The following is a 22,677-nucleotide window of genomic DNA, read 5'->3' as shown; positions in this document are numbered from 1 at the left end:
ATCTACGTCATCAAGGTGAGAAAAACTTTGTGAGTTTTATCACTTGGTGGGAAGGCATTTAAATATGGACCATAAGTAGTTGAAAAGCAAAACGACACGGACGCGTTTATCTTAAATGTTTTGAGCGCCTAATGGAAAGTTTTACTTACCTAAACAAGTGGGAATATACAAAACCGTATAATAAAGTGAATTTAACTGATATTCTCAAATATTTATTTGAATATTATAAGCAAATTAAACAAAAATGCAGGCTAATAAGCTGCCAACAAATCCGCGCGAATCTGCGGGGATTTTTTCCGCTCTAATGTTTTGGTATGTTTTATTGAAATGTAATCCCTAATTAGAATTAACCAACCATAAATCCATGTAAAATCATTGTGAAAAGTTGAGACCGCTAACAGTAGATAACATAAGCTAAAAGATCACGTATATCACTTCTGGTTATCATGTTTGTATAAACTTTAATGGCAGTGGGGTGTGGAAACTCAGAGCTATGCTGACAATTATCATAATATTTATTAATATACATTATTTTTCACAGCTTCGCTTTGCCAATACTTTTCAAGGGCAGAAAAAAGACCTTGGAACCCAAAGATCTTTACAAGGCTTTAAGCGGACACAAAGCGGATACTTTGGGCGATAAATTCTTTGAAACTTGGCTGGCAGAAGTCATGTCATGTCAGGATAAACCTAAAAAGGAGCCAAGCATTATAAAGGTTCTTATAAAGGTATTTGGATGGCAACTGCTGTTATCAGGCTTAATTATTGGAGTTCTCGAGTTGGGAACAAGGTGAGTAAAGGGTTTTATTTTATTACAAATAAATAAAGTTTGTTTTTAAAATATATTTTCCTACATATTTACCTTTCTTGTAGAGCTACCTTACCACTTATTCTGGGAGCTCTGATATCCGAATTCACAAAAAATGGAAATGGAGATGGGCTACAGGCTCAAATCTATGGATTAAACCTGATTTTGATTACGTTAATTGGAGTTTTGATGTTCCATCCCTTTATGATGGGTATGATGGTGAGTTTAAGGAATATGTTGTGCTATATTTAATTGAAATAATATTTTTTCTCCCTAGCATTTGGCCATGAAAATGCGAGTGGCAGTGAGTACTGCTATATATCGAAAGGCCCTCCGATTAAGTCGCACTGCTTTGGGCGATACGACAACGGGTCAGGTGGTTAATCTTATATCCAACGATCTAGGAAGATTTGATCGTGCCTTGATAACCTTCCACTATCTGTGGCTGGGACCGCTGGAGTTGCTCATATCTTCGTACTTCCTGTACCAACAAATTGGCATTGCTTCTCTTTACGGCATAGGAATACTTCTTCTATATCTGCCTTTTCAAACCTACTTGAGCCGACTCACTTCCAGGCTCAGACTTGAGACAGCCCTAAGAACTGATCAGAGGGTGAGGATGATGAATGAGATTATAACTGGAATACAAGTGATAAAGATGTACACCTGGGAAAAGCCATTTGGCAGGCTAATCGAGAAATTGCGACGCAGTGAAATGAACTCCATTCGCAAGGTGAACTATATTCGAGGTACTCTTCTATCCTTCGAAATAACTCTGGGTAGGATTGCGATATTCGTAAGTCTGCTGGGATTCGTCTTGATGGGCGGAGAATTGACTGCCGAGAGAGCATTCTCCGTCACGGCTTTCTACAATGTCCTGCGACGTACAGTGAGTAAATTCTTCCCCAGTGGAATGTCTCAATTTGCGGAACTATTGGTTACCCTGAGGAGAATCAAAAGTTTTCTAATGAGAGATGAAACTGAAGTTCAGAAACTCGGACGTGGAGAAAAAATGAACCTTTTTAAAGAGGAACCCTTAGTAGAATTGCAAGCCTTTCAAGCGCGTTGGAATCAGGATCACGTTGAACCTGTTTTGGATAATATTAATATCAGTCTGAAGCCACCACAATTGGTGGCTGTCATTGGGCCAGTGGGTTCCGGCAAATCCAGCCTGGTACAAGCTATTTTGGGAGAACTTTCTGCTGAATCTGGAAAGCTAAACGTGCAAGGGAAAATCTCGTATGCCTCACAGGAACCCTGGCTTTTTAATGCCTCCATTAGAGATAATATCATCTTTGGATTGCCCATGGACAAGCACCGATATCGTACTGTCGTTAAAAAATGTGCTTTGGAAAGAGATTTTGAACTACTCCAGGGAGATCGCACTCTTGTGGGTGAAAGAGGAGCTTCCTTGTCTGGAGGTCAAAGAGCCAGGATCAGTTTAGCCAGAGCTGTTTATCGCCAAGCGGATACCTATCTCCTCGATGATCCTTTGAGTGCAGTGGATACTCACGTTGGGCGCCATTTATTTGAGGACTGCATGCGTGGCTTTCTTAGGGATAAACTAGTTATCCTGGTGACCCACCAACTGCAATTTCTGGAACATGCCGATCTGATTGTTATTATGGACAAGGGAAAAATAACAGCCATTGGCACATATGAGGAGATGCTGAAAAGTGGTCAGGATTTTGCAAAACTTTTGGCTAAGGAGACCCAGGAGGAAAAAGAAGATTTTGATCAGGATAACGCAGCTGGTGATACCAAAACGGATAAATCGAAGTACTCTCGCCAAAACAGTCGAGTTAGTAGAGTCAGTGTGACTTCAATGGATTCCGGCACGGAATCTGTAATAGAAGATGAAAGACAACCAGTTCAAGAAATTCGTTTCACGGGAAAAATTGGTTTGGACATGTATCGGAAATATTTCTCCGCCGGTTCTGGATGGTTCTTAATTGTCCTAGTTGCCTTTTTCTGCCTGGGCACTCAGGTTCTTGCTTCTGGAGGGGACTATTTCCTGTCCTACTGGTAAGTAATAATATTTTTGTTTTAAAGGTTTTTTTTTAATATGTTGAACACTTTTACTTACAGGGTTAAAAACAACGACTCATCGTCTTTCCTGGATATATATATCTTTAGCGCAATCAATATAGCCCTAGTGATCTTCGCACTACTTCGAACCGTACTATTTTTCAGCATGGCGAAGCACTCATCTACCCAGTTGCATAACACCATGTTCCAAGGCGTTTCCCGCACTGCCTTGTATTTCTTCCACGCGAATCCCTCAGGGAGAATACTCAATCGTTTTGCAATGGATCTGGGGCAAGTGGATGAAATCCTGCCCGCCGTAATGCTGGACTGCATACAGATATTTCTGACAATCACTGGTATTATAGGGGTTTTGTGCATCACAAATCCCTGGTATTTGGTTAATACAATGACCATGTTTCTAGCTTTTCATTATCTTAGAAAATTCTATCTGAGTACTTCGAGAGATGTGAAAAGATTAGAGGCCGTGGCCAGATCGCCAATGTATTCGCATTTTAGTGCCACTTTAAATGGTCTGCCCACCATCAGAGCTTTGGGTGCCCAGGAATTGCTGACCAAAGAGTATGATAACTACCAGGATCTTCATAGTTCGGGATACTATACATTCCTGTCGACAAGTCGCGCTTTTGGTTACTATCTGGACCTGTTTTGCGTCGCCTATGTTATATCGGTAACCATAATGAGTTACTTGAATCCACCGCTAGAAAATCCCGGTCAGATTGGTTTGGCCATCACACAAGCTATGTCTATGACTGGCACTGTACAGTGGGGAATGCGACAATCGGCTGAGTTGGAGAATTCCATGACTTCTGTGGAAAGAGTGCTGGAATATAAAAACCTGGAATCTGAAGGAGAATTTGAATCCCCAGCAGATAATAAGCCACCCAAAAATTGGCCACAAGAGGGTCAAATTAAAGCGGAAGAGCTTAGTCTGCGCTACAACCCCGATCCCAAGACGGATAAAGTACTAAATTCACTTAATTTTGTTATTCAGCCACGTGAAAAAATCGGCATTGTCGGAAGAACAGGTGCCGGGAAATCTTCTCTAATAAATGCCCTATTCAGACTGTCCTACAACGATGGATCAATGGTCATAGACAGCAGGGACATAGCCGGAATAGGCCTGCACGATCTGCGCAGTAAAATCTCTATAATTCCCCAGGAACCCGTACTGTTTTCTGGCACCTTGCGCTATAACTTGGATCCCTTTGAACAGTATCCAGACGATAAGTTGTGGGAGGCCCTAGAAGAGGTGAGATATTGTAAAGTTAATGTACCTATAAGATAACATTCCGTTTTTATTAGGTTCATCTAAAGGAAGAGGTATCTGAGTTGCCCAAGGGTCTTGAAAGTATGATCGCGGAAGGAGGGGCCAACTACAGTGTGGGTCAACGGCAGTTGGTCTGTTTGGCCAGGGCAATTCTCCGAGAAAATCGCATCCTGGTGATGGACGAGGCCACGGCAAATGTTGATCCGCAAACGGACGCCCTTATACAGTCCACCATCCGTAAAAAGTTCAAAGACTGCACCGTACTGACCATAGCTCATAGGTTAAACACTATAATTGATTCCGATAAGGTCATGGTTTTGGATGCAGGCAATCTGGTCGAATTTGGTTCACCATATACACTTTTAACGCAATCGCGGAGCAAAATCTTTTACGGAATGGTCTTGGATACAGGTCGATCCAGTTTTGAGCACCTTCTCAGACTTGCACATCAAGTGAGCAAAATTGTTATAAAATTATGTTATATTTTATTAATGCGAGTGTTTTTTTACAGGCCCAACAGAGCAAATTACACAGGAAACCGAAGTAAAACCTATACATGGTTGCTGCCTAACGAAAAAAAATCGTTTAATTGAAAAAATGAATAATAAATAATAGAGTTAGACATTGTTTGCTACTTGCCCTGTCATAATATAGATTAAAGCATCCCAGTCTTTTATGCTTTAATACAAATTCGCAAACTAGATTGTGAGTATAAAGATAGTAAGCAATTAACTAACTTTTGACATTAAAACAATTGATTTTTGGGAGGGAAACATAAAAAAATCATTTATTTTTATTTTTTTTATTGTTTTGAACGCAAAATAATATTATCAACTTATTGATAACGATGTTTAAATTACAGTTAAATTATTTTAAGAAAAGTATAATTTTTGAAATAAATAATTATGAATGCACTATATTATTGTACTATTTAAAAAAAAATGTTTTAATTACTGCTTGTTTATTTTAAGAAAACTATACTTTTTGAAAATAAATAATTATTAATGTACGGTATTAATGTATTAATTTTTTTTAAATTTCAAATTTACCCGGCCAACATATTAAAGTATGACCGTTTATCAGAAATACCATGGTTTTGCTATCGAAATCGATAGGTTCAAAAAGTAGACAAACATATGAACACAAGGAGGGCGAAATTTATATTAAATATGGCCAAAAATGTGAAGAAACTAACGTTGGCCAGCAAACTGGTAAAAAGAGGAGATATCATTGAGCCCACGGAGATAATAAGCAGACAAAGCCGGACGGACAATTTGCGGGTGAGTGGCAAAGCAAGATAGGGGAAAAGCAAAACTCAAGACGCAGTTTCTGAATCTTTCAGGATATTGAGGACCTTGTGGGCGCAGGATCTAGTAACTCGATATACTTCTCCCCCGTTCAAGCCCGTAAACAACGTCTCTTAAACGGGGAAACCCCGAAAAAAACGAACATTAAATTGGAAGCCTTAACTCCAACTCGCGTGCCGCCCAAAAAAAACAAAAAGGATGACCAGTTGGTAACCAAAACTCAAGTAGGAACGGCTACGGTTGTTAAGTGTAAACTAATGCCAGATTCTGTGGATTCTCCTTTGAGGATTGATAAGATCAAACAGGAATTGGAACCACAAATAAAGCAGGAACTCATTACACAAGATAATCAGGAGGGATTAGTTAATATTAAGAAAGAACCAGATCCCACAGTGGAACCCTCTTTATATATAGAAGTAGATTCACCGAATCCCTTATGGTATTATCACCTGGAAAGCATACGCGTCATGAGAAACTCGAAATCTGCTCCAGTTGATATAATGGGATGTCATCGCTGTGCAGACTCCAAGGCAGATGCAAAGGTAAATTATAAGAAAGCGATTATAAATTGCCCATAAACATATAGATTCATTTTTTGACAGACACAACGCTTTCAAAACTTAGTAGCTCTTATGCTGTCCAGCCAAACTAAGGATCAAACCACCTATGAGGCCATGAATCGGCTTAAAGATCAAAATCTTACTCCACTCAAAATAAAGGAAATGCCAGTAACTGAACTAGAGAACTTACTTCATCCCGTATCCTTTTATAAGGTAAGATCCCATATAATCTAAACCCATTTTATATTTGTATTCTACTACCAAAATATTGCAGAACAAAGCCAAATACCTTAAGCAGACTGTGGATATACTCATAGAAAAATATGATTCGGATATTCCGGATAATCCCAAGGAACTTATAGCGCTGCCCGGAGTTGGTCCCAAGATGGCTCATATATGTATGGCAGTGGCGTGGAATAAGGTCACAGGAATCGGAGTGGATGTCCATGTCCATCGCATTTCGAATAGATTGGGTTGGCTACCGAAACCCACAAAGGAACCGGAACAAACGCGCATCGCACTGGAGAAGTGGCTGCCACATAGTCTCTGGGCGGAAGTTAATCATCTGTTCGTGGGATTTGGGCAAACCATTTGTACCCCAGTAAAGCCAAATTGTGGGGAGTGCTTAAACAAGGATATATGTCCTTCAGCCAATGCTGAAGCTAAGCAAAAGAAAAAAAAAGAGTGACCGTTAGCAACGAATATTATATGTTGAGGCTCAGAAAAACTTAAAAAAACTAAAAGTACAAGAATGTAATGTCACAAAGGAGCTACAAGTATTGTTAAAAAACCGAAAATTAGTTTAAGAAAGGGACTAGAAGTCCAAAGAATCAGTGCCATCAGAATTAGTGCCTTAAGGGCTATTATTTTTTTCAGTTGTTTTACAAGCAAAGAATAAATTTCGTATACAAAGAATAAAAAACTGTCGCATTCTGTTTCCAAAAAGTTAGTTGCTAAATCTAGGTATTGTTCTTCTTCAGATAAAACAGTTATATATATTTAAAAATTAAAACCAAGAAATTTTGGTTTATTTTATTATATATTCAAACTGATTTCAGTATTTGGCATTTTACTAAAAACCAAAAAATTGGTATTTGCCCAGGTTCATGTTACGGCCACACTAACCAAAGTAAATTGGCGCGTTTTGTTGTTTATAGGCAGCTTATTGTGAAATTAAAACAAAAAACATAATTGAAAGCCTTAAAAATCCATCAAAATGAATGATTCGTGTAAGTAGAAGTTCTTACCATACGAAAATAAAAGATTTATTGGCTTAAAATCATTTTCAGTTGGAGATTTCAATGCCATACAAACTGCGACCGCTGGAGCCGCCAGCAATCAAAAGGGAGAGGTGAGTAAAAAAAATATAAAAAATTCAATAACTGTAGCTATTATTGTGTATTTTAAAACAGGGAATTGTGCCATTGGTAATAAAGCAGATTGTGGATGCGCCGGAGGGAAACATCGAGTTGTTCGGCATGCAATATGCCATGGCCTGTGTGGTGGCCATAGTGCGAAACATCGAGACCTCATCGACCAAGATCACTTACACCCTGGAGGATCACAGTGGCCGAATCGATGCACATTATTGGCTGGAGGAGGGCGATGCTCTGAAGGCCCCCGAGGTCATGCTCAATAACTATGTGAAGGTCTATGGCACAACGCGATCTCAGGCAGGTCAGAAAACGCTGATGGTCTTCAAATTGCTACCCATTTTGGATCCCAACGAGGTGTGCACCCATCTCCTGGAAGCTCTCAATGCCCGCTATAGGGCAGAGGACTACCAGAACAAGGGAGGATCCTCAGCAGTTGCTCCGTCGGGCTCCGGCTCCATATCCGATTTCACAGCCTCCCAGAGCTCGGCCATCGTCAGTGGGCTGGATCCCAAGCAGCAGGCCGTCTTCCAGGCCATCAAGAGCAATGTTTCCGAGGAGGGCATCTCCCGCAAGGAACTCAAAGCCAAATTCTCTCACATCAGCGACTCCGAGTTGACGTAAGCGAAAGTTTTCATTTTTAATATTTTTATAAAGTTTTTGAATGCACATTTACCATTTGTCTTTTAAACCATTCTTTAGATTTGAATGTGCTCTAATAATATCTTGATTTTCATTTCTACAGCAATATTGTGGACTTCATGATTTCCGAGGGACATATTTACTCCAGCATTGATGCCGATCACTTCATTTGCACTATGTAAAACGAATCTGAAGTTTAAACATGTAATTATGCTTATTAAATATATTAAGTTTATATAAAACTGAAATATTATATTTTTCTTTTGGGAAAGTCGATTAAAAATTAGGAAGACAAATAGTTATATTAAAAACAAGAAATTAACCTTACTCTAGCACCTAAAACAAAATATTCAAAATATTTCATATGCGTATATGCTAGAAATAGTTTACCCAAAATAAAACAATAGTTTTAAATTTCCGATTGGGTTTTTAATTTGTTTGACATTTATAAAGTAGTTATATAATTATAATTTAACTTAATTTACCTTACCTTTTGCAAGCATATTTTACTTAATACAATCAATTTTTTAATCCCATTGTTCCAAATAGTTTTCGTCCATTTCTTAATAATTATTTAAATTCTCAGAAAATGAATCATTAATAATATTATTAAAAGACGTGCTTATCAAAGCATAGCGTGAGTGCTATATATTTTTAGACGTAGATTAATACTATAAAAAAAAAACAATAATTAAAATATTACTGCAAAAAAAACATTGATTGAAACATTTTTGGGAAAACACAAAACGAAATGAAAAAAGTCGTTCTAATCTTGTAACTGAATGGCTCTTAAAAAGTTGAAAAATAAATTCAAATTCAGTTTCTTGGCAGCCCTTGTGATCCGCAGTTCTCTGTTCCCAAAATGTTAAAGCAAGAAATTAATATTTTCTACGCCCTTGTGGCCTGCATAATGTTTGAAATCGCTCAATCCCAGGATTATATTAAGTCAGTTTGTGTGCTGAACGTTGCCCCCAATCAATGTGGGGTGTTTTGTCTTGCCGCTCAAAAAACCGAGAAGTTCGAAAGCAGTTAAATACCATTACTCTAAAGTTGAATGAAATCCAGAATAGGCTGGACAGAATTGAAAAAGAAAACTGACAGATTTGGAAAGAATTCAGAAACAATCTCTGGCAATATTGGAAAAAGAAAATGAAGCAACGTTTGGCACCAGTCAGAAGACTCTGGACAAAATTCTAAATGAAATAAACCGGAAACTTGAAAACTTAATTGTAGAAAATAATAAGAAAGTGAACAATCCCAATGTGGAGAGTAAACCAGATATAAATCAATGGCCAGAGCCAAGGGAAACACTGTTCGTTCCGGAAGGATATGAGCGGATTAATTCAAGATACTTTTACATTGAAAATTACAATATCAAAACATGGTCTGATGCCGAAGACTCCTGTCGTACGAGTGGAGGTCACTTAGCGGCCTTTCAAAATCAGGAGGAATATGACGCCATCAATGCGAAAATCGGGATTTTCAATTCATACTGGCTGGGCATCCATAACCAATTTGTATCTGTGGCCTCCGGAAAGCCGGCAAACTATCTAAGACCGCTCGAAGGAACTGCAAACGATTTTGAAGGCAAAAACTGCATTGCCATGCGTTACGGTTATACAGGCGCCCACTTATGTGAAAATAAATATCCTTACATTTGTCAATTAGACAATATAGTTTAACAAAACCTATAAAAATAAATTATGTACAAATTGTTGCCAATAAATAATTTGAAAAATCAGATGATTGTGTTTTTATTTGTTGTTAGAAAAAGCCAAATCTTGTTTGCAAAAGGTATATAGCCGATGTTAGTGATTGGTGTGTTTAATTAAAAAAAAAATAGATCAAGTATATTCACAAGGAAATCGCAAAACTGTTTGTCAATCTGACTGAACTATCGCCATTTAAAAAATATTTTGCGTACGTATACGTATAGGTACGTAGCAAAAAGTATTTAAAAAAAAAAATTTTGTATCTTCCTTTAACTTTTCCTAAATATTTAAAATATTGCGTAGCTCTGAACCTTACGTAAATACCTACCTAAATACAAATATCCAATATCAACACAAACACTTGTTTAACTTTGTATTTAAAATTAACGGACATCGAAACAATACGAAATGCGCAGTGGCGCCCTCTGTCAGGTTCAACTAGCAGTTATTCTCACCACAGTACAGCGATTATCAGCTGTTTATTTCCACCATATTCGTTGATTTACAGCTGTTTTTATACTCACCACAAATCAGAGATAAAGACCGGCATACATATAGTTTCTCTCGATTCTTAGCTCAATCCGGTCGGCTTTAGTTCCATTCCGCATTTAAATCCATCGGCCGCCGGCTTAACAACAGTGTTATCAATGAATTAATTTAAGTACCTCAGCCAACTTAAGATTAAGCACAGTGTCAAGCAAAGGAAACTTTAAACATGGAGAAGAAACATACAAATTGGCTGTTCTGTCTGACCATCTTGTTCGGATTTTTTGGTGAGTTGTATTAAATGCTTGAAGGGGTAAATAGTTTTTGGCGGATGCAAAGCACGTAGAAAGTTAAAACTGTTAACTAGAGTTGAATGAACTGTTTGTTGTTGCGCTTACCCACACAATCGTGTGATAAACAAATAAATTGACATTGCCGCTCCCCCCACAAACGCACACCAACAAAAAGCTGAAGAGAACTTTTATCTGACACACTTTCCAATTGGACCAGCTGATTTTGGACAGTGGGCCAGAAAGGGGACGAAGGTGTTTAAGTTTTGAAGGTCAACGAAATTTTCAGCTACAGGTGTTAATTTTTTGTCCAAGAACAGAGTTTAAGAAATAACGTTTCAATACATTTAAATCTTAGACCGCAAACTGTAATTTGTAAAGATTTTTTTCGAGGAGAAACTATTTGTTAAATTTTAAGACAAGACAAAAAAGGAGTAGGAAATCTAAAATTTTAAAGTGAAATAATTTATATTTATTTAAATATTTTTATAAGAATGGGGCAATTTTATTTGAATATATGAAAACTCAATCAAGCTTAAATTATTATTTATTAGTTTTACTAGGTATTCTAGAATATTTTATATAAAATCGAATATAAACGAGTTTTCTTCTTGACAAGAACAGAACTCCCGAAAAAAAACCATCAGAAACAACCTTTGGTATTTATCACCCCATCCATCCATCCAACTATCTCTTCCTCATACATTTTTATTCCACTTTCCGAGATAACGCCGCCCACTGTGTAGGGCCACTTGTTGATAACCTCGACCCAGGCTAAGTAAATGAAAAAATATCAACGTGTGGCTCTGCTTCTGGGTGAAAGTTATAACAATTCGATTGACTAATGACGTGTTCTTTTCTTTCTGCTTCACCCACATTTTTGTAGCCCAGGGAAGAACGGCTTTAATCTCTCAAAGCAGCCAGCAAATATTTAAGCTGCAGAATAAAGTGATTCTCGCGGAACTGGGAAGGGATTCGAGTGCCAAAGAGACGAGCTATACATTTGAAACCGACCTGAAGATCAATTCGGTTTGGAGTCAGAATGAAGATCAGCTCCTGGAGGTTTTCATCAGTGGGAGCCGAGTTGATGCCTCTGGAAAAGCCCGTTCCATTACTCAAATACCTGATAGACCTTTTTATATCAGTTTGGTTAAGGGACAGCCCGAAAAGGTTATAGCTCATACTTCAAAAGATCAATCCCTGCTGAATTTGGAACGCGGAATTGCTTCGCTTCTGCAGTTGAGATTGACTGACTCCCCGGAGGAGGAACTGGATGTTTCCGGTTTGTGTCGAGTATCCTATAATGTGAAATCCTCAACGAAAGTGGAGAAAATCAAACGAGACTGCTCTCTTTGGGATCTCAGGGTTAACACGCATCCAGAAGAAGCTCTGGGCGTTACTCACCAAGCCCAGGAACAGGTCTCCTATGAACTCTCTTCAGATGGATCTCTTTTAAAGGCAGAGACCGTGGAAAATCACCGCCTGAGCCTAGCAGCCAAACCCGATGTGGGAAGCTCCGTGAAGAGCACTCTAACCTTGCAGCACATTTCACAAGGATCGGAGGAAGTCAAGCAGCTGGGAGTAGACAGTTTGGAGGAGGCCATCCAAAGCCTGCTGGAATGGTATCGCGTATTCGAGCTGGAGTCCGATGTAGATGGTTTGATCAGCGAGATCAAAGAGCAAACTGTAAGTAAGCTATACGATTATGAGTTTTTAAATTGAAAGAGTTTCTTTTTTCAGCTTGAGGAACAACTTAAAGCATCTCTCAATGAACTGCAAGCGGAGGACGTGGGCAAATCCTCGCTGGCTCTAGCTTACGTCAAGCTTATCCCCCTGGCTCGCGTCTCGAGGCAAGAGCAATTCGAGGAACTGCTCAAGGACCATTCGAAACTGCTGCCCCTTATGGTGGATCTTTTTGGTGCTGTTCAAACCTTCGAGGCACATAATGCCACATTTGGATTCCTCTACAATCAGGAGGAAACTACAAACGAGCATTTAGAACTGTTAGAGAAGTATTTGCAATCCCTAGCTGTGGCCACGCATCCAGATAGGAAAATAGTTGAGCACTTGTTCGGCTTACTAGAGCTGGAATCAACCAAAAAGCAGTTCAAACTGAGGGACAGCATTATCCAAACGCTGGCCACCTTGACCCGCCAAAGTCGATTGGGTGGTGATGATTCTTTGCTGCAGCAGGTTCGAACTTATCTTCTGCAAGGCCTCGCCTCCAAGGAGCCCACTTTGTATATCAGGGCACTGCAAAATCTCCAGGACCCCGTCACCATTGAATCCCTGCTGGAACAGGCTCAAAGTGGCGAGGAGCCCAACTTATCGGTGGCTGCTCTGCAGGCCTTGAAAGCATTTCCCCCGGGCAGTTTTAATTCCTCGCATCGCCAGCAGTTTGAGAGTATCTTCTATCAGCGAAAGCGACGCTTTGATAGCTCCGCACGCACTCTGGCTCTGGATATTATCCTGTCCCTTAGGCCAAATCAGGAGCAATTGGGTTACCTTTTGGATTACCTAGCCTCAACCGATCGCCAATTTGAGATCAAAACCTATGTGCTGCAGAAGCTGAGAATGCTGGCTGAAAAGTGTCCGCGATTCAGGGCTTTATTCGTGGCGGAGTTGGCCAAAAGGAGTCAGGTGAACAACTACCATGTACTGGGACAAAAGGGTATGTGTTTAATTTTATTAACTACATTACATTACATTAAACCAACAACTTGCAGGACTCACCACTGTTCTTACCCGTCAACTTTCCTTGGCGCCTGCCTTTAATGAATCGCTTTTAAGCACCCAGGAGGTCTACCAAGGGATCCTCAAGCGCGGCTCCGTGGAATTCCTGCTCCACGCAGGACGCTCTCAAGCCAGCAGTTTCAAATTGGGCATCTACACTGCCGGCTTGGGTTCGCTGGTGGGCGATGGTGACTCCGGCGATGGGAATGACAGAATCCCAGCGGATGATCAGATGGACGGCGAGGAGACCGTCACCGCGGGCATGGAAATCAGTGTGCAGGGTGCCCAGCTGCGACCCCTGATCTTCTTCAGCGGTCAGACAGAGCTAATGGGTCATGTGTGGGGAGGAAGTGCTTCGGACTCGACGCCAGCCTACCAGGCAACCACTTTGGCACAGGATAACGAGCACTACATAATCCTGGCGTCGGGAGCCACTCTACATTGGCAAGTGCTGGGCGCCAGGAGTGTGGATCTCAATGGCAAGGTCGGATTTAGCCTGTGGAATCGTAATGCTCAAACGGAGATCCAGCAGAAGTGAGTGGGGTGCTAGAAATTATAAAAAAATAATTATATTTTACATTTTGTATACTATATTTTTTAGCACTGGCAGCGCTGTCTTGGGTCACGTTGCCGTTGGCTTCACCTATGCTAAATTAGTGCAGGATTTCAGTCTGACCCACGAACCGAAGTTGAGTCTGAATGCGGATCTGGACTTTTATAGTGGAATAAAACTCTGCATGCAACTTCAGAGACCTGAACAGTTGCTCAAGTGAGTTTTTCTGGGACTATAACTTACCAACCCATATTGATTTCTTTGTTTCCACCCAGACAAACCAATATTCGTTCGGTTTTCCTGCAATCTGTGGATCGTCCTTATGCCAAACACGTTTGCTCTTCGCTCTCTCACAAAACCACGGGCTGCACTTTTGCCCTAAATCAGAAGAACAACGAAATGTGCAACATTATATTCAGCGAATAATAGAGATTTTCTCAGAGATTATTGGAGATTCCTAAAACAAAAACAGATAAACACATAAATACTGTAATGCTATGCTAAAAACTCAGAGATTAAGACTCTATAGTTGTAAACTCAAACGAACAAAGACAATTTTATTTTCATACACTACAAATCTTTTTATTTAATATGGTAAATGTTTTTTTGATCATGCTTTTAATTTAGCCGAGTTTAAGTTGGGAACTTTGTATCTTTGGGGAAAAAAGTTTTCATTACATTTTTAATATTTGGATTTAAAAATCGCGCTTCTAGTGTTTCAAAATGCTTAAATGACAAGACTGCTTACGGTATTTTATATACTTTGGTGTTTTTAAAGACAAACTCGGCTGAGATTTTTTTGTTTTTACATATGAAGGAATTGTTAGTTTTCTAAAAATACAACTTTCGGAATTTTCAGCAATTTAGTTGTAGAATTTTTTAAGGATTTTGCAATTTAATTGTATAGGTAATATCCCAAATACGTAAAATACTGAATGGTATTTAATGTTGGAACGGATGGTATTTTCACTATATTAGTGACACGGTTACACTGTTTTTGAGTCCGCGGCAAAAAAAGTGCACAAATGCTCGAAAAGTAAATAACAATATTGCGAAATCATCAGTTGAAGTGCAACTCAGACTGAAAAAGGTTAATAAAAGCTAAAGTCGTAAAGGTTCAATAACGGACGCTGTGCAAAAAAATTAGGCCACTTGCTCTTCTTCTTTTTTTTGGAAGCATTAGAAGGCTCGTCTCACACACTCACACAAATGGCACATCCAAATCCTAATCCAATTGCCAGTAAATAAATACTCCTATTTGCCAAGTTTAAAAGCGAGTCATGTTAACATTCAATAAATCGATATTTGTGTCGCCAATTTGCGCATTATACTAAAGTGCTAAGCGAAGTACTAAAATTAACAACATTTTTGTTGCTTCTTTTATAAACACTTACACAAACACAATTGGAGTAAGAGAGACCCCAAATGGGAGAATAGAAAAGAGAGTGAGAGAGTTGTTGTTGCTGCGGTATGAGACGTGTTCCGTTTATTTTCTTACTATTCATGTGTGTGTGTGGGAATTTCTGTTGCGTGAAGTTGCATTAAAAAAACCACGTGTGAAATGTTCTGCAATTTAGCTTTTTATTTTGCTAAATTTGAATGTCGGCTAAGGGAGAACTGCCTCCTGTTAAAGTGCGTTTGTTTTTTCACCAAATTAATAGAAGTTACCAGACGATATTAACATAAATTAACCGGCGAAATTAGCATTCGTATTTTTCATTATCGCACCCATACAAGAACAGTAAAGAAGAGAGTAAATAATTGGATTATAAAAAAAAGAGAGTAAGATCCACCCGAAAAAGATGTTACCCCTCTCTCAACATCTTTGCTAATAAGCCAATAATAATAATCGTAGAACTCCACAAATAAATAATTAATTCTATCTTCTTTAAAAAAAACATTTTGCTTGCATTATTTGCTATATACATACTCAACATACTCCGAAAGTTCTAGAATTTTGAAGACCATTAACCCAAAGAACAACTTTTTGAACAGCATTGTAAGAGGGGACACCCATTTCCCCTCCCACACTTGCGCATTGCCTCTCTCTCCCATTCTGCTATTCTCTTACATTTTATAACGGTATTAAACGCTCTCCTTATCGTTACCAGAAAAATATATTGTGTTTCAAAGAAATTTCCAAGCTTTTCACTTCGTAGCTTTGCTGGTTTGATATTTAAAAAAAATCAGATACAAATATATTTTATGTTTATGTTATTTTGTATATTTTATGGCTCGAGATGCCACTCTCATACTTTCCTAAATCTCTCTGGTTTGACATCGAACCTAAGTCGTCCCACAGTGGGCCTATTTTGTTGAATAAATTCATACTTTGTAATTTAACTTATTGGATACTTATTTTATTGAACATTAAGAGTTATTTTTTGTCAATGAAGAGTTAATATAAATAAGCTTTAATTAAAAGGTTATGTACCAATAAGTATAGTTTTCAAAAACCGTTTGTAATTTAATTGGTATGCCAATTTTTTTTGTCGGTTGGCTCAAGTCATTTTTAGCCCACTGTTCGTCAAACCTAAGAGAGCGAAAAATGTGAGAGAGGTTCGAAGACACTGTGAACGAAAATCTATTTAAGCAACTCGCAAAACGCTCTCTTTGTTATTGCACGATAATTTTTCGACCGCGCTGCTTGTGTTTTCGGTTCCCATTCTAATAAATGAAATACAAAATATAAACATCAAATATGTATATAGGGCGATTGAAATTAAATCACTTTAAATACAAGTTATAAACGATTTAAAGATATTTAAATATATTTTTAACAATTCGCTCGTAATTACCTTACTCCCTCGCGCTTTCTCTGTGTGTGTGTCTGTAAAGGCCAAAGAGCGCCCGCCGCCTCTTCCCGCGCCACGCCCCCTCGGGCAACGGAATAAATTGGGTAAAAAAGAATATATATCCTGCTCTTTTAGAATTTACCTGTGAAAGTGAAAACGTGACAACACGATAAAACGAACGAGCCAAGCAAAACAAAAATCGAGTGCATAAAAAGCAACGAAAGGAGGAGGAGACGAGGAATAAGAACAAGTGCAGCAAATCAGAAAAAAGAGAGAACGGAACAAGAACACAGAAAAAAGTAAAAAATTATCAACGAAGGAAAGGCAAAAAAACAAAACAACAGCAGAATTCGACAGGTACAAAATATTATATCTCACTTTTTATCTCTGTTTCGAAAGGAATTTGTCATGGGGTTTCTTCTATTTTTCTTTATATATTTGTCGATCATTTTTTTTGCAAATCATGGGGACTAAAGTTTCAAGCTGAAAATGAGTATTATGAGTGATTCATTGAATTAAATTAAATTTTATTCAAATTTTTCTTTTCCTAAATTCCCATTTAATTTTATAAGCCTTAAAATTCCGTCTTTTTACGCTTTCATGTGCTCTTTCATACGTAACTGATTAGATAGACGTTTTTTTGGTTCAACCTTGCACAATTTATGACGGCAGCAAACCATGTTTTTCCAGGTTGATAGTGAACTAAAGAGTTAAAAAATTGTAAAAGGTGTTTGTTCAGGTCTTAAATTAACGTTCTAAATGATAAAGTTTAGTTATTTATGAAATTTGCGGAGGGATAATGTTTCGTGGATAATTTTCTTTATTTATTGTTTGTGGTAAAATATGTACATTGTTATAAATGCTGCTAAAGGTGATTTACTTGGTATGTGGTGTAAAAAAGGGGGATTTTCAACAATACTGTCGACCATAAATTTGTGATTTTTCTAAGAACTTTTCAGGGTTTCTCCGAATCCCAAATTTGATAAAAGTTTTATGTCTTGCTTATTACTTCCTATGACTCACACAGATAAAAAATTATTTTGGGTTTGACATGCTACAATTGTATAAAACTTGCCGATTGAGTAATTATTTATAACTTTGTAGTCCAAACATTTGATTAAGCGGTAATTACCTCGCATTAGGGAATATAAATTACCTAATCTATAAATCGCTTGCGAAATTTCGCCGAAAAAGCACTGCGATCAGCAAACATTTGCCGAAATTTCAATTTCTAGGCGAGGCTATCTTATCTATGGGGAAGATTTCCCCAAAAACGAACCAATAAATTTGAAAAAAAGAGAAATATTATTAATATGTCTTTATCTGAACACATTTGACTGGCAATGGACAAATTGTATTTGGGTAAACTGTCTGTCATCTGGTTCCATCGAATCGTTCGCTCACGTGAGTGGACCGATACAAAACGACTTTTCAAATTTACCTCACAAAATCATAAAAAGTCGTCGTGCAATTTACAGATCCGGCAAGCCAGCCAGTCAGAAAAAATAAAACCAAAGCTGACCGACTGGAATCAGAATCAATCGATTTCAATAAGTAAACGTCGCTTTGCACTGAGTCTCACATCCATCCATTTATCCAATCCACACAGGAAAAAAAGCATTTCAGGCTTTAAAAAAAAGTAACTAAGTTAAGAATGATCATATTCTTGCCTTTTCAACTTTGAACTAGTATAATAAAACTAGTTTTGGTGGCTAAAAAAAAATAATTATTAAAAATGTAATCTACCCAATCCGACCCCCAACAACTAAAAATTTGTTTGTGTGCACCCCATCCATATCTCATATTCAACGATATGTGTACGTGCCTAGGTGACGAGAACGTGATTTATTCGGTGATTCACGACGATTATTGTCCCAGTGCAACCGACAAGTTTCAGTCTATAAGTTCCACAATACTTTCAGTGTGTTGGTTCATTGAACTCTGCCAAAGGGTCTGAACTTTATCGAGAGTAACCAACTAACCCAGTGTCTCCACCCTTGACAACGCAATTTAGGTGGGCAGAAAATCAATATTTTTTTCGGCCAACTCTCCCCTCTTAAAACGCTTGGCTTACCTCTGCTTATGTTTATTTCTGTGGCCGCATGAACGTTGTACAAACTGCCCGCACGTTGGCCGTAAATCTGGCTGAGTTTGTCATGGGACCTGGTTTATGCTAAATTACCAGAAAATTAATTGTTTCTGCTTGCGTTTGTGTCGACAAACAACGTCAAAATTGTCCCCTTTACTGGTTACGGGTTACGGGTGGAATGTGTTAAGTAAGGTTAGTATTATTACCGAGGGCAATGCTCAAAGTTGATATTGGAATAACAAAGTATTTCATTAAATAAAAATCCTATTTTAAAATAAAAGATTCTATCAATAGGAAATCCCAAACATTTCTATTTCAACGTTGCTTTTCTTATGATAAAAACTTTTTGTTTATTTATCACTTGTTATAAGAAACCCCGGCATTCTATACAAACTCCAATTACTTTATAGATTTTTGAGTATTATTTGTCGTACATCTTCAATCTTTACGTTACCTGAAATGATTCCCAAAAATTCGAAAAATCTCTCTTTTTTCCGTGTTTATAAAAATAACCTACTATATTTTGTGTGAAGTTGATTAATTTTGGTCGATCTGACGAATATCTGCTTTTATCAATTTAATCGTTTGTTATCACATATTGGACATGATCACCTGATGTAGATATCCGGGTAACTTCACACATCGGACCGCTCCACTTTATGAGAGGCTCGCGAAATAGAAAGCCCACACGCTCATAAATCCTAATCAAATTTATTAAATCAAGTACTGGCCGCAACAGAACAGAGGAGCGAAACAAAAAATACGCCCACCAGATAAATTTTCTACACTCGAACATAAAAAAAACCGAGACTAAAATAAAATTAAGTATAAAACGCAGCACATGAAAGGCAATTCGCGCGATATGAGCGCATTGCTCCATGTACATAAATCCTATATAGAGAGCTGATACATGGCGGGCATTTGCTCGAGATACCAAACAATAAATTTGTGCCCGACTTTGGATATGACTTTGTCGTTCGCTCGTTCGGTAATTGTGCGGCATTAATTTGTGCAAGTAATTTCATTGAGCCCGATCTCGTTTCTTGACAACAACTGCACCGGCGAAAATAAAATATTTAACAGATGTCCGTAGCGCTGGGCCCCCGATATCTGGTGGTTATTGAATATAAGTTAAATAACTGGCCGCGGGGTAAATATTTCTACAACTTCCCCCTTGATTTCGCCTGACATCGTGTTGCCGTGTTGTAAACGTTATCCGTGTAGTCGGATAAGCTGTAAATCAATAACCCAATCTGGTTATCAGTTGTTTTTTTTTTGCCTGGTAGGAAGTGTTGTTAATGTAAGCTAATCAATGGGTGGGTATGTAACTCAATTATAAATGGACAAGATATGGATACATGCCAAAAACGCAGATAAGGATTATTTTGGTCAATTAGAATGAAATATAGATTTATTAATTAAATATAGATTTCTTTTTTTTATATTTGTTTACCAATTTTTATCTTAATCATGTGAGTTTATTGTTTTTTTTTTAGAATTGAGAGAGATAACCTGTGAAGTGTCTTAAAAAACTGTATCTGAACTCTTATATATAAATGTGTATTCAATGGTGCATTGTTCTCTTATCCGTTGTTATTCACAATTGACTTAGTGCAAGCTGACTTCAGGTCCCTTGTGGGTCTATTTTGAATTATACTTATCCGCTGACTATTCCAGTGGGTGGTCACTTTAGTGGGCTGATAACAAGCTGAACACAAGCTGTTCAGAATGCATTGTGGCAATTTATCCGCCGTGACAATTTCCATACTTAAACACCAGTAATGCCCCAGAGTCGTTCTCATCGCTCTGGTCGCGTTGTCACTCTTCATTGAGATAAGTTCAATTCGCATAAAAGCCATAGTTGGTTGGGGACTTACTTGAAAACATCCGGCCCGAGTCTTTTGTATCTGAATCTGCGTCGAGACCCGAGAAAAACCAGTCAAGGCAGGCAAAAAAAAAGTATCTTATCTGATCTTAAAAGATACGTATATAATTAAGTTGTATTTAGTTTTAATTAAGTGTGGCAAGTTTACATAAATGTTAATACTCTTTAAAAAACCACAAACTATAGTTAAATCTTTTTAAAGATTTTGACATTAATTATGTGTCGCTCAATTTATTTTTAAGTTATGAGATGTTCTGCTAACTTGATATTACATTGATATCTAATATTATCATTTGAAAAGGACTTTCATTCCTTGGAATTATTTTTCCCTGTGCATCCGGACAGCTTGAATTGACAATGGGCCGCATAGCTTGCTTTATTTCGCCCATTGTGCTTTGCATTCAGGCGTTTATTTTATTATACATATTTGAATAAAGTGAATTACGCGCAGAGCAGACAAAAAAAAAAAAAAGAACAGAACAGAAAAAGGTCCCAGACGCCAATGTGTGCTGAACTCCGCCCGCCGACGCTTAATTGAATTGAAAACTGCAAAATGAACACTGAAAACTGAACCTAAACCGGACTGAACCAAGCCGAATGAAAGCGAAACGATTCCCGCAGAAGCCACCAACGGAATTCAGGTTGTGCGATTTGCGAAAAATTCTTGAGCTTCGATTTGAAGTCTCCGGGTTCCTTGCTGTTTTGCTTGCATATAATATGTGAGTTGTTTATTTTCCCCTGGCTAATTTGAAGCGCTTTCGATCGTTGAGTGATTCAATTATATGGTTTTTTTCCCCTGTTGTGCATTTTGCCTCTGGGATAATTCAATTTATTTCTGCGTGGGCCGGGGTCGGTGCAGATTTGTTTTAATTAATAATTTGTATTTTGTTTGGCGTGTTGTGAATGCAAATTGTGATGCTTCCGGAAGTGTCAGTCATGGTCACTAATTATTCAGCATCTGCTTTGCTTTCCTTCGATAAATGAATTTAAATTCCCACTGCACAGCTAGGTAGTAAATTTAATGTGCTATTTGTGGACCGGGAAAACAATCAACTGTCTTTTATTTGTTGAATGTAAGGATGGAACACATGTTTCGAATTATTTGTTACTGGTTTACTAACGGGTATGGCATTTGTAGCGTTAATATAATGTTTATACTTTGATTACTTTCAAGCCGTGGTTACGCTCTTGACGGAAGTTTAAAGTTTTAAACTTACGCAAGAAGAAATGTATGTTATTTACATTTATAAACTTTAATTCCCATTATCTACTGTTTCCTTTGATATAAACATCGCTTTGACTAAAAATCACTGTGAATAACAAATTCATAAGAGACCTTTTGAAAGCAAATATGTGCTATTGTAATGATCTTAGCGTTCCTACGCGAAAACATCGATTAGTCAAATCTCTAATTAACCCGAAATTCACATAGAAATGTTATCCATGGCTATCCGCTTCGATGTCCAAGTAAATATAAGGAATTTCTTGGAAAAATATTCCATTACAGAGTTGCAATTGACGCAAAACTGCTGCATCGCAAGCTCAACTTTGTTAATTCTGCGTGTCTGTGAAATTAGCGAGGTTTGTTTGCCTACGCATCCATATGCCGTATTCTCCGGCCATTTGACGAACGTGATCGCACAATAAGAAGGCGGTATTATTCGGTTAAGAAAGTTAGCGAATCATGAACACGCCCACCCAACCGAACCGAGAAAAATGAACTCTGGCGCTGGCAAACTTTGCCGAAATTGTATAAAATGTTAACTCGTGCCTAACCTAAAATGGTATTATTGTATAATAAGCGATACCAAATTACACAAAATGCAGGGGCCCACAGACACTGGCACGCAAATGAACACGCTATAAATATTTAGAAACAAGCCTCCCATTGTTTACAAAGGCAAATAACAAAAACAAAGTGAGCGCTAAAAAAAAAAAAAAAACGAGCAAAAAATCGGCGATAAAGCGAATCGACTCGAAAAGCACGTGACGATTTTGGCGGCTAACTTGGAATCGAAACGAAAACCCAAACTCGGCTCTCGAATATCATTGGAGTTCGCTGGAATGCAGAAACAAGTGTACGGACAATCGCACCGCGTTAAATGCGAGAGACTGACTCATAAAAATG

General features: G+C 38.1%; 5 protein-coding genes across 9 annotated transcripts in view; all 5 read left to right on the top strand.

Annotated features, from left to right (window-relative positions):
* Window positions 1-94: 94 nt before the first annotated feature.
* LOC108142115 (probable multidrug resistance-associated protein lethal(2)03659) lies at window positions 95-4,917 on the top strand. Its single transcript, XM_017265813.2, has 7 exons — window positions 95-312; window positions 542-790; window positions 874-1,027; window positions 1,086-2,833; window positions 2,897-4,106; window positions 4,160-4,576; window positions 4,636-4,917. The coding sequence occupies exons 1-7, from the start codon at window positions 245-247 to the stop codon at window positions 4,669-4,671; spliced, it is 3,882 nt and encodes a 1,293-aa protein (XP_017121302.1). The 5' UTR covers window positions 95-244; the 3' UTR covers window positions 4,672-4,917.
* A 330-nt stretch (window positions 4,918-5,247) lies between these two features.
* Window positions 5,248-6,913, top strand: LOC108141724 (endonuclease III-like protein 1). Its single transcript, XM_017265216.2, has 4 exons — window positions 5,248-5,404; window positions 5,467-5,973; window positions 6,034-6,204; window positions 6,266-6,913. The coding sequence occupies exons 1-4, from the start codon at window positions 5,261-5,263 to the stop codon at window positions 6,677-6,679; spliced, it is 1,236 nt and encodes a 411-aa protein (XP_017120705.2). The 5' UTR covers window positions 5,248-5,260; the 3' UTR covers window positions 6,680-6,913.
* A 192-nt stretch (window positions 6,914-7,105) lies between these two features.
* On the top strand, window positions 7,106-8,254 carry LOC108141698 (replication protein A 32 kDa subunit). The gene is made up of 4 exons (XM_017265181.1): window positions 7,106-7,220; window positions 7,281-7,342; window positions 7,404-7,984; window positions 8,110-8,254. The coding sequence occupies exons 1-4, from the start codon at window positions 7,208-7,210 to the stop codon at window positions 8,186-8,188; spliced, it is 735 nt and encodes a 244-aa protein (XP_017120670.1). The 5' UTR covers window positions 7,106-7,207; the 3' UTR covers window positions 8,189-8,254.
* Window positions 8,255-10,270: 2,016 nt separating this feature from the next.
* Window positions 10,271-14,348, top strand: LOC108142013 (microsomal triglyceride transfer protein large subunit). Its single transcript, XM_017265683.2, has 6 exons — window positions 10,271-10,491; window positions 11,381-12,180; window positions 12,235-13,165; window positions 13,221-13,761; window positions 13,829-13,996; window positions 14,056-14,348. Exons 1-6 carry the CDS (start codon window positions 10,434-10,436, stop codon window positions 14,204-14,206), a joined length of 2,649 nt encoding a protein of 882 aa, XP_017121172.1. The 5' UTR covers window positions 10,271-10,433; the 3' UTR covers window positions 14,207-14,348.
* Window positions 14,349-14,776: 428 nt separating this feature from the next.
* Window positions 14,777-22,677, top strand: part of LOC108141787 (GTPase-activating protein skywalker) — a 44,590-nt gene continuing 36,689 nt past the window's right edge. For 3 of the 5 annotated variants that reach the window (XM_017265305.2, XM_041710453.1, XM_017265299.2), the window contains exon 1: window positions 16,401-16,932. The gene's annotated coding sequence lies outside the window, so the exon portion shown is untranslated. Of the gene's footprint in view, window positions 14,871-16,400; window positions 16,933-22,677 lie in introns of those variants that run through there. The other 2 variants (XM_017265300.2, XM_041710456.1) reach the window with 2 other exon arrangements.

The sequence above is a fragment of the Drosophila elegans genome, unplaced genomic scaffold (genome assembly GCF_018152505.1).
Source record: "Drosophila elegans isolate 14027-0461.03 unplaced genomic scaffold, ASM1815250v1 contig_814, whole genome shotgun sequence".
NCBI lineage: Eukaryota > Metazoa > Arthropoda > Insecta > Diptera > Drosophilidae > Drosophila > Drosophila elegans.
This window is presented reverse-complemented; position numbering and strand designations above follow the sequence as displayed.

Bases quoted from the DNA above. Each gene is read 5' to 3' on its own strand.
- LOC108142013 (XM_017265683.2), top strand. From the start codon at position 10,434: ATGGAGAAGAAACATACAAATTGGCTGTTCTGTCTGACCATCTTGTTC. The intron at 12,181-12,234 runs GTAAGTAAGCTA...TTCTTTTTTCAG, and splicing joins GCGAGATCAAAGAGCAAACT to CTTGAGGAACAACTTAAAGC. The intron at 13,762-13,828 runs GTGAGTGGGGTG...TATATTTTTTAG, and splicing joins CAAACGGAGATCCAGCAGAA to CACTGGCAGCGCTGTCTTGG.
- LOC108141698 (XM_017265181.1), top strand. The intron at 7,343-7,403 runs GTGAGTAAAAAA...ATTTTAAAACAG, and splicing joins CCAGCAATCAAAAGGGAGAG to GGAATTGTGCCATTGGTAAT. The intron at 7,985-8,109 runs GTAAGCGAAAGT...TCATTTCTACAG, and splicing joins ATCAGCGACTCCGAGTTGAC to CAATATTGTGGACTTCATGA.
- LOC108142115 (XM_017265813.2), top strand. From the start codon at position 245: ATGCAGGCTAATAAGCTGCCAACAAATCCGCGCGAATCTGCGGGGATT. The intron at 4,107-4,159 runs GTGAGATATTGT...CGTTTTTATTAG, and splicing joins TGTGGGAGGCCCTAGAAGAG to GTTCATCTAAAGGAAGAGGT. The intron at 4,577-4,635 runs GTGAGCAAAATT...GTTTTTTTACAG, and splicing joins TTCTCAGACTTGCACATCAA to GCCCAACAGAGCAAATTACA.
- LOC108141724 (XM_017265216.2), top strand. From the start codon at position 5,261: ATGAACACAAGGAGGGCGAAATTTATATTAAATATGGCCAAAAATGTG. The intron at 5,405-5,466 runs GTGAGTGGCAAA...TGAATCTTTCAG, and splicing joins GCCGGACGGACAATTTGCGG to GATATTGAGGACCTTGTGGG. The intron at 5,974-6,033 runs GTAAATTATAAG...ATTTTTTGACAG, and splicing joins ACTCCAAGGCAGATGCAAAG to ACACAACGCTTTCAAAACTT.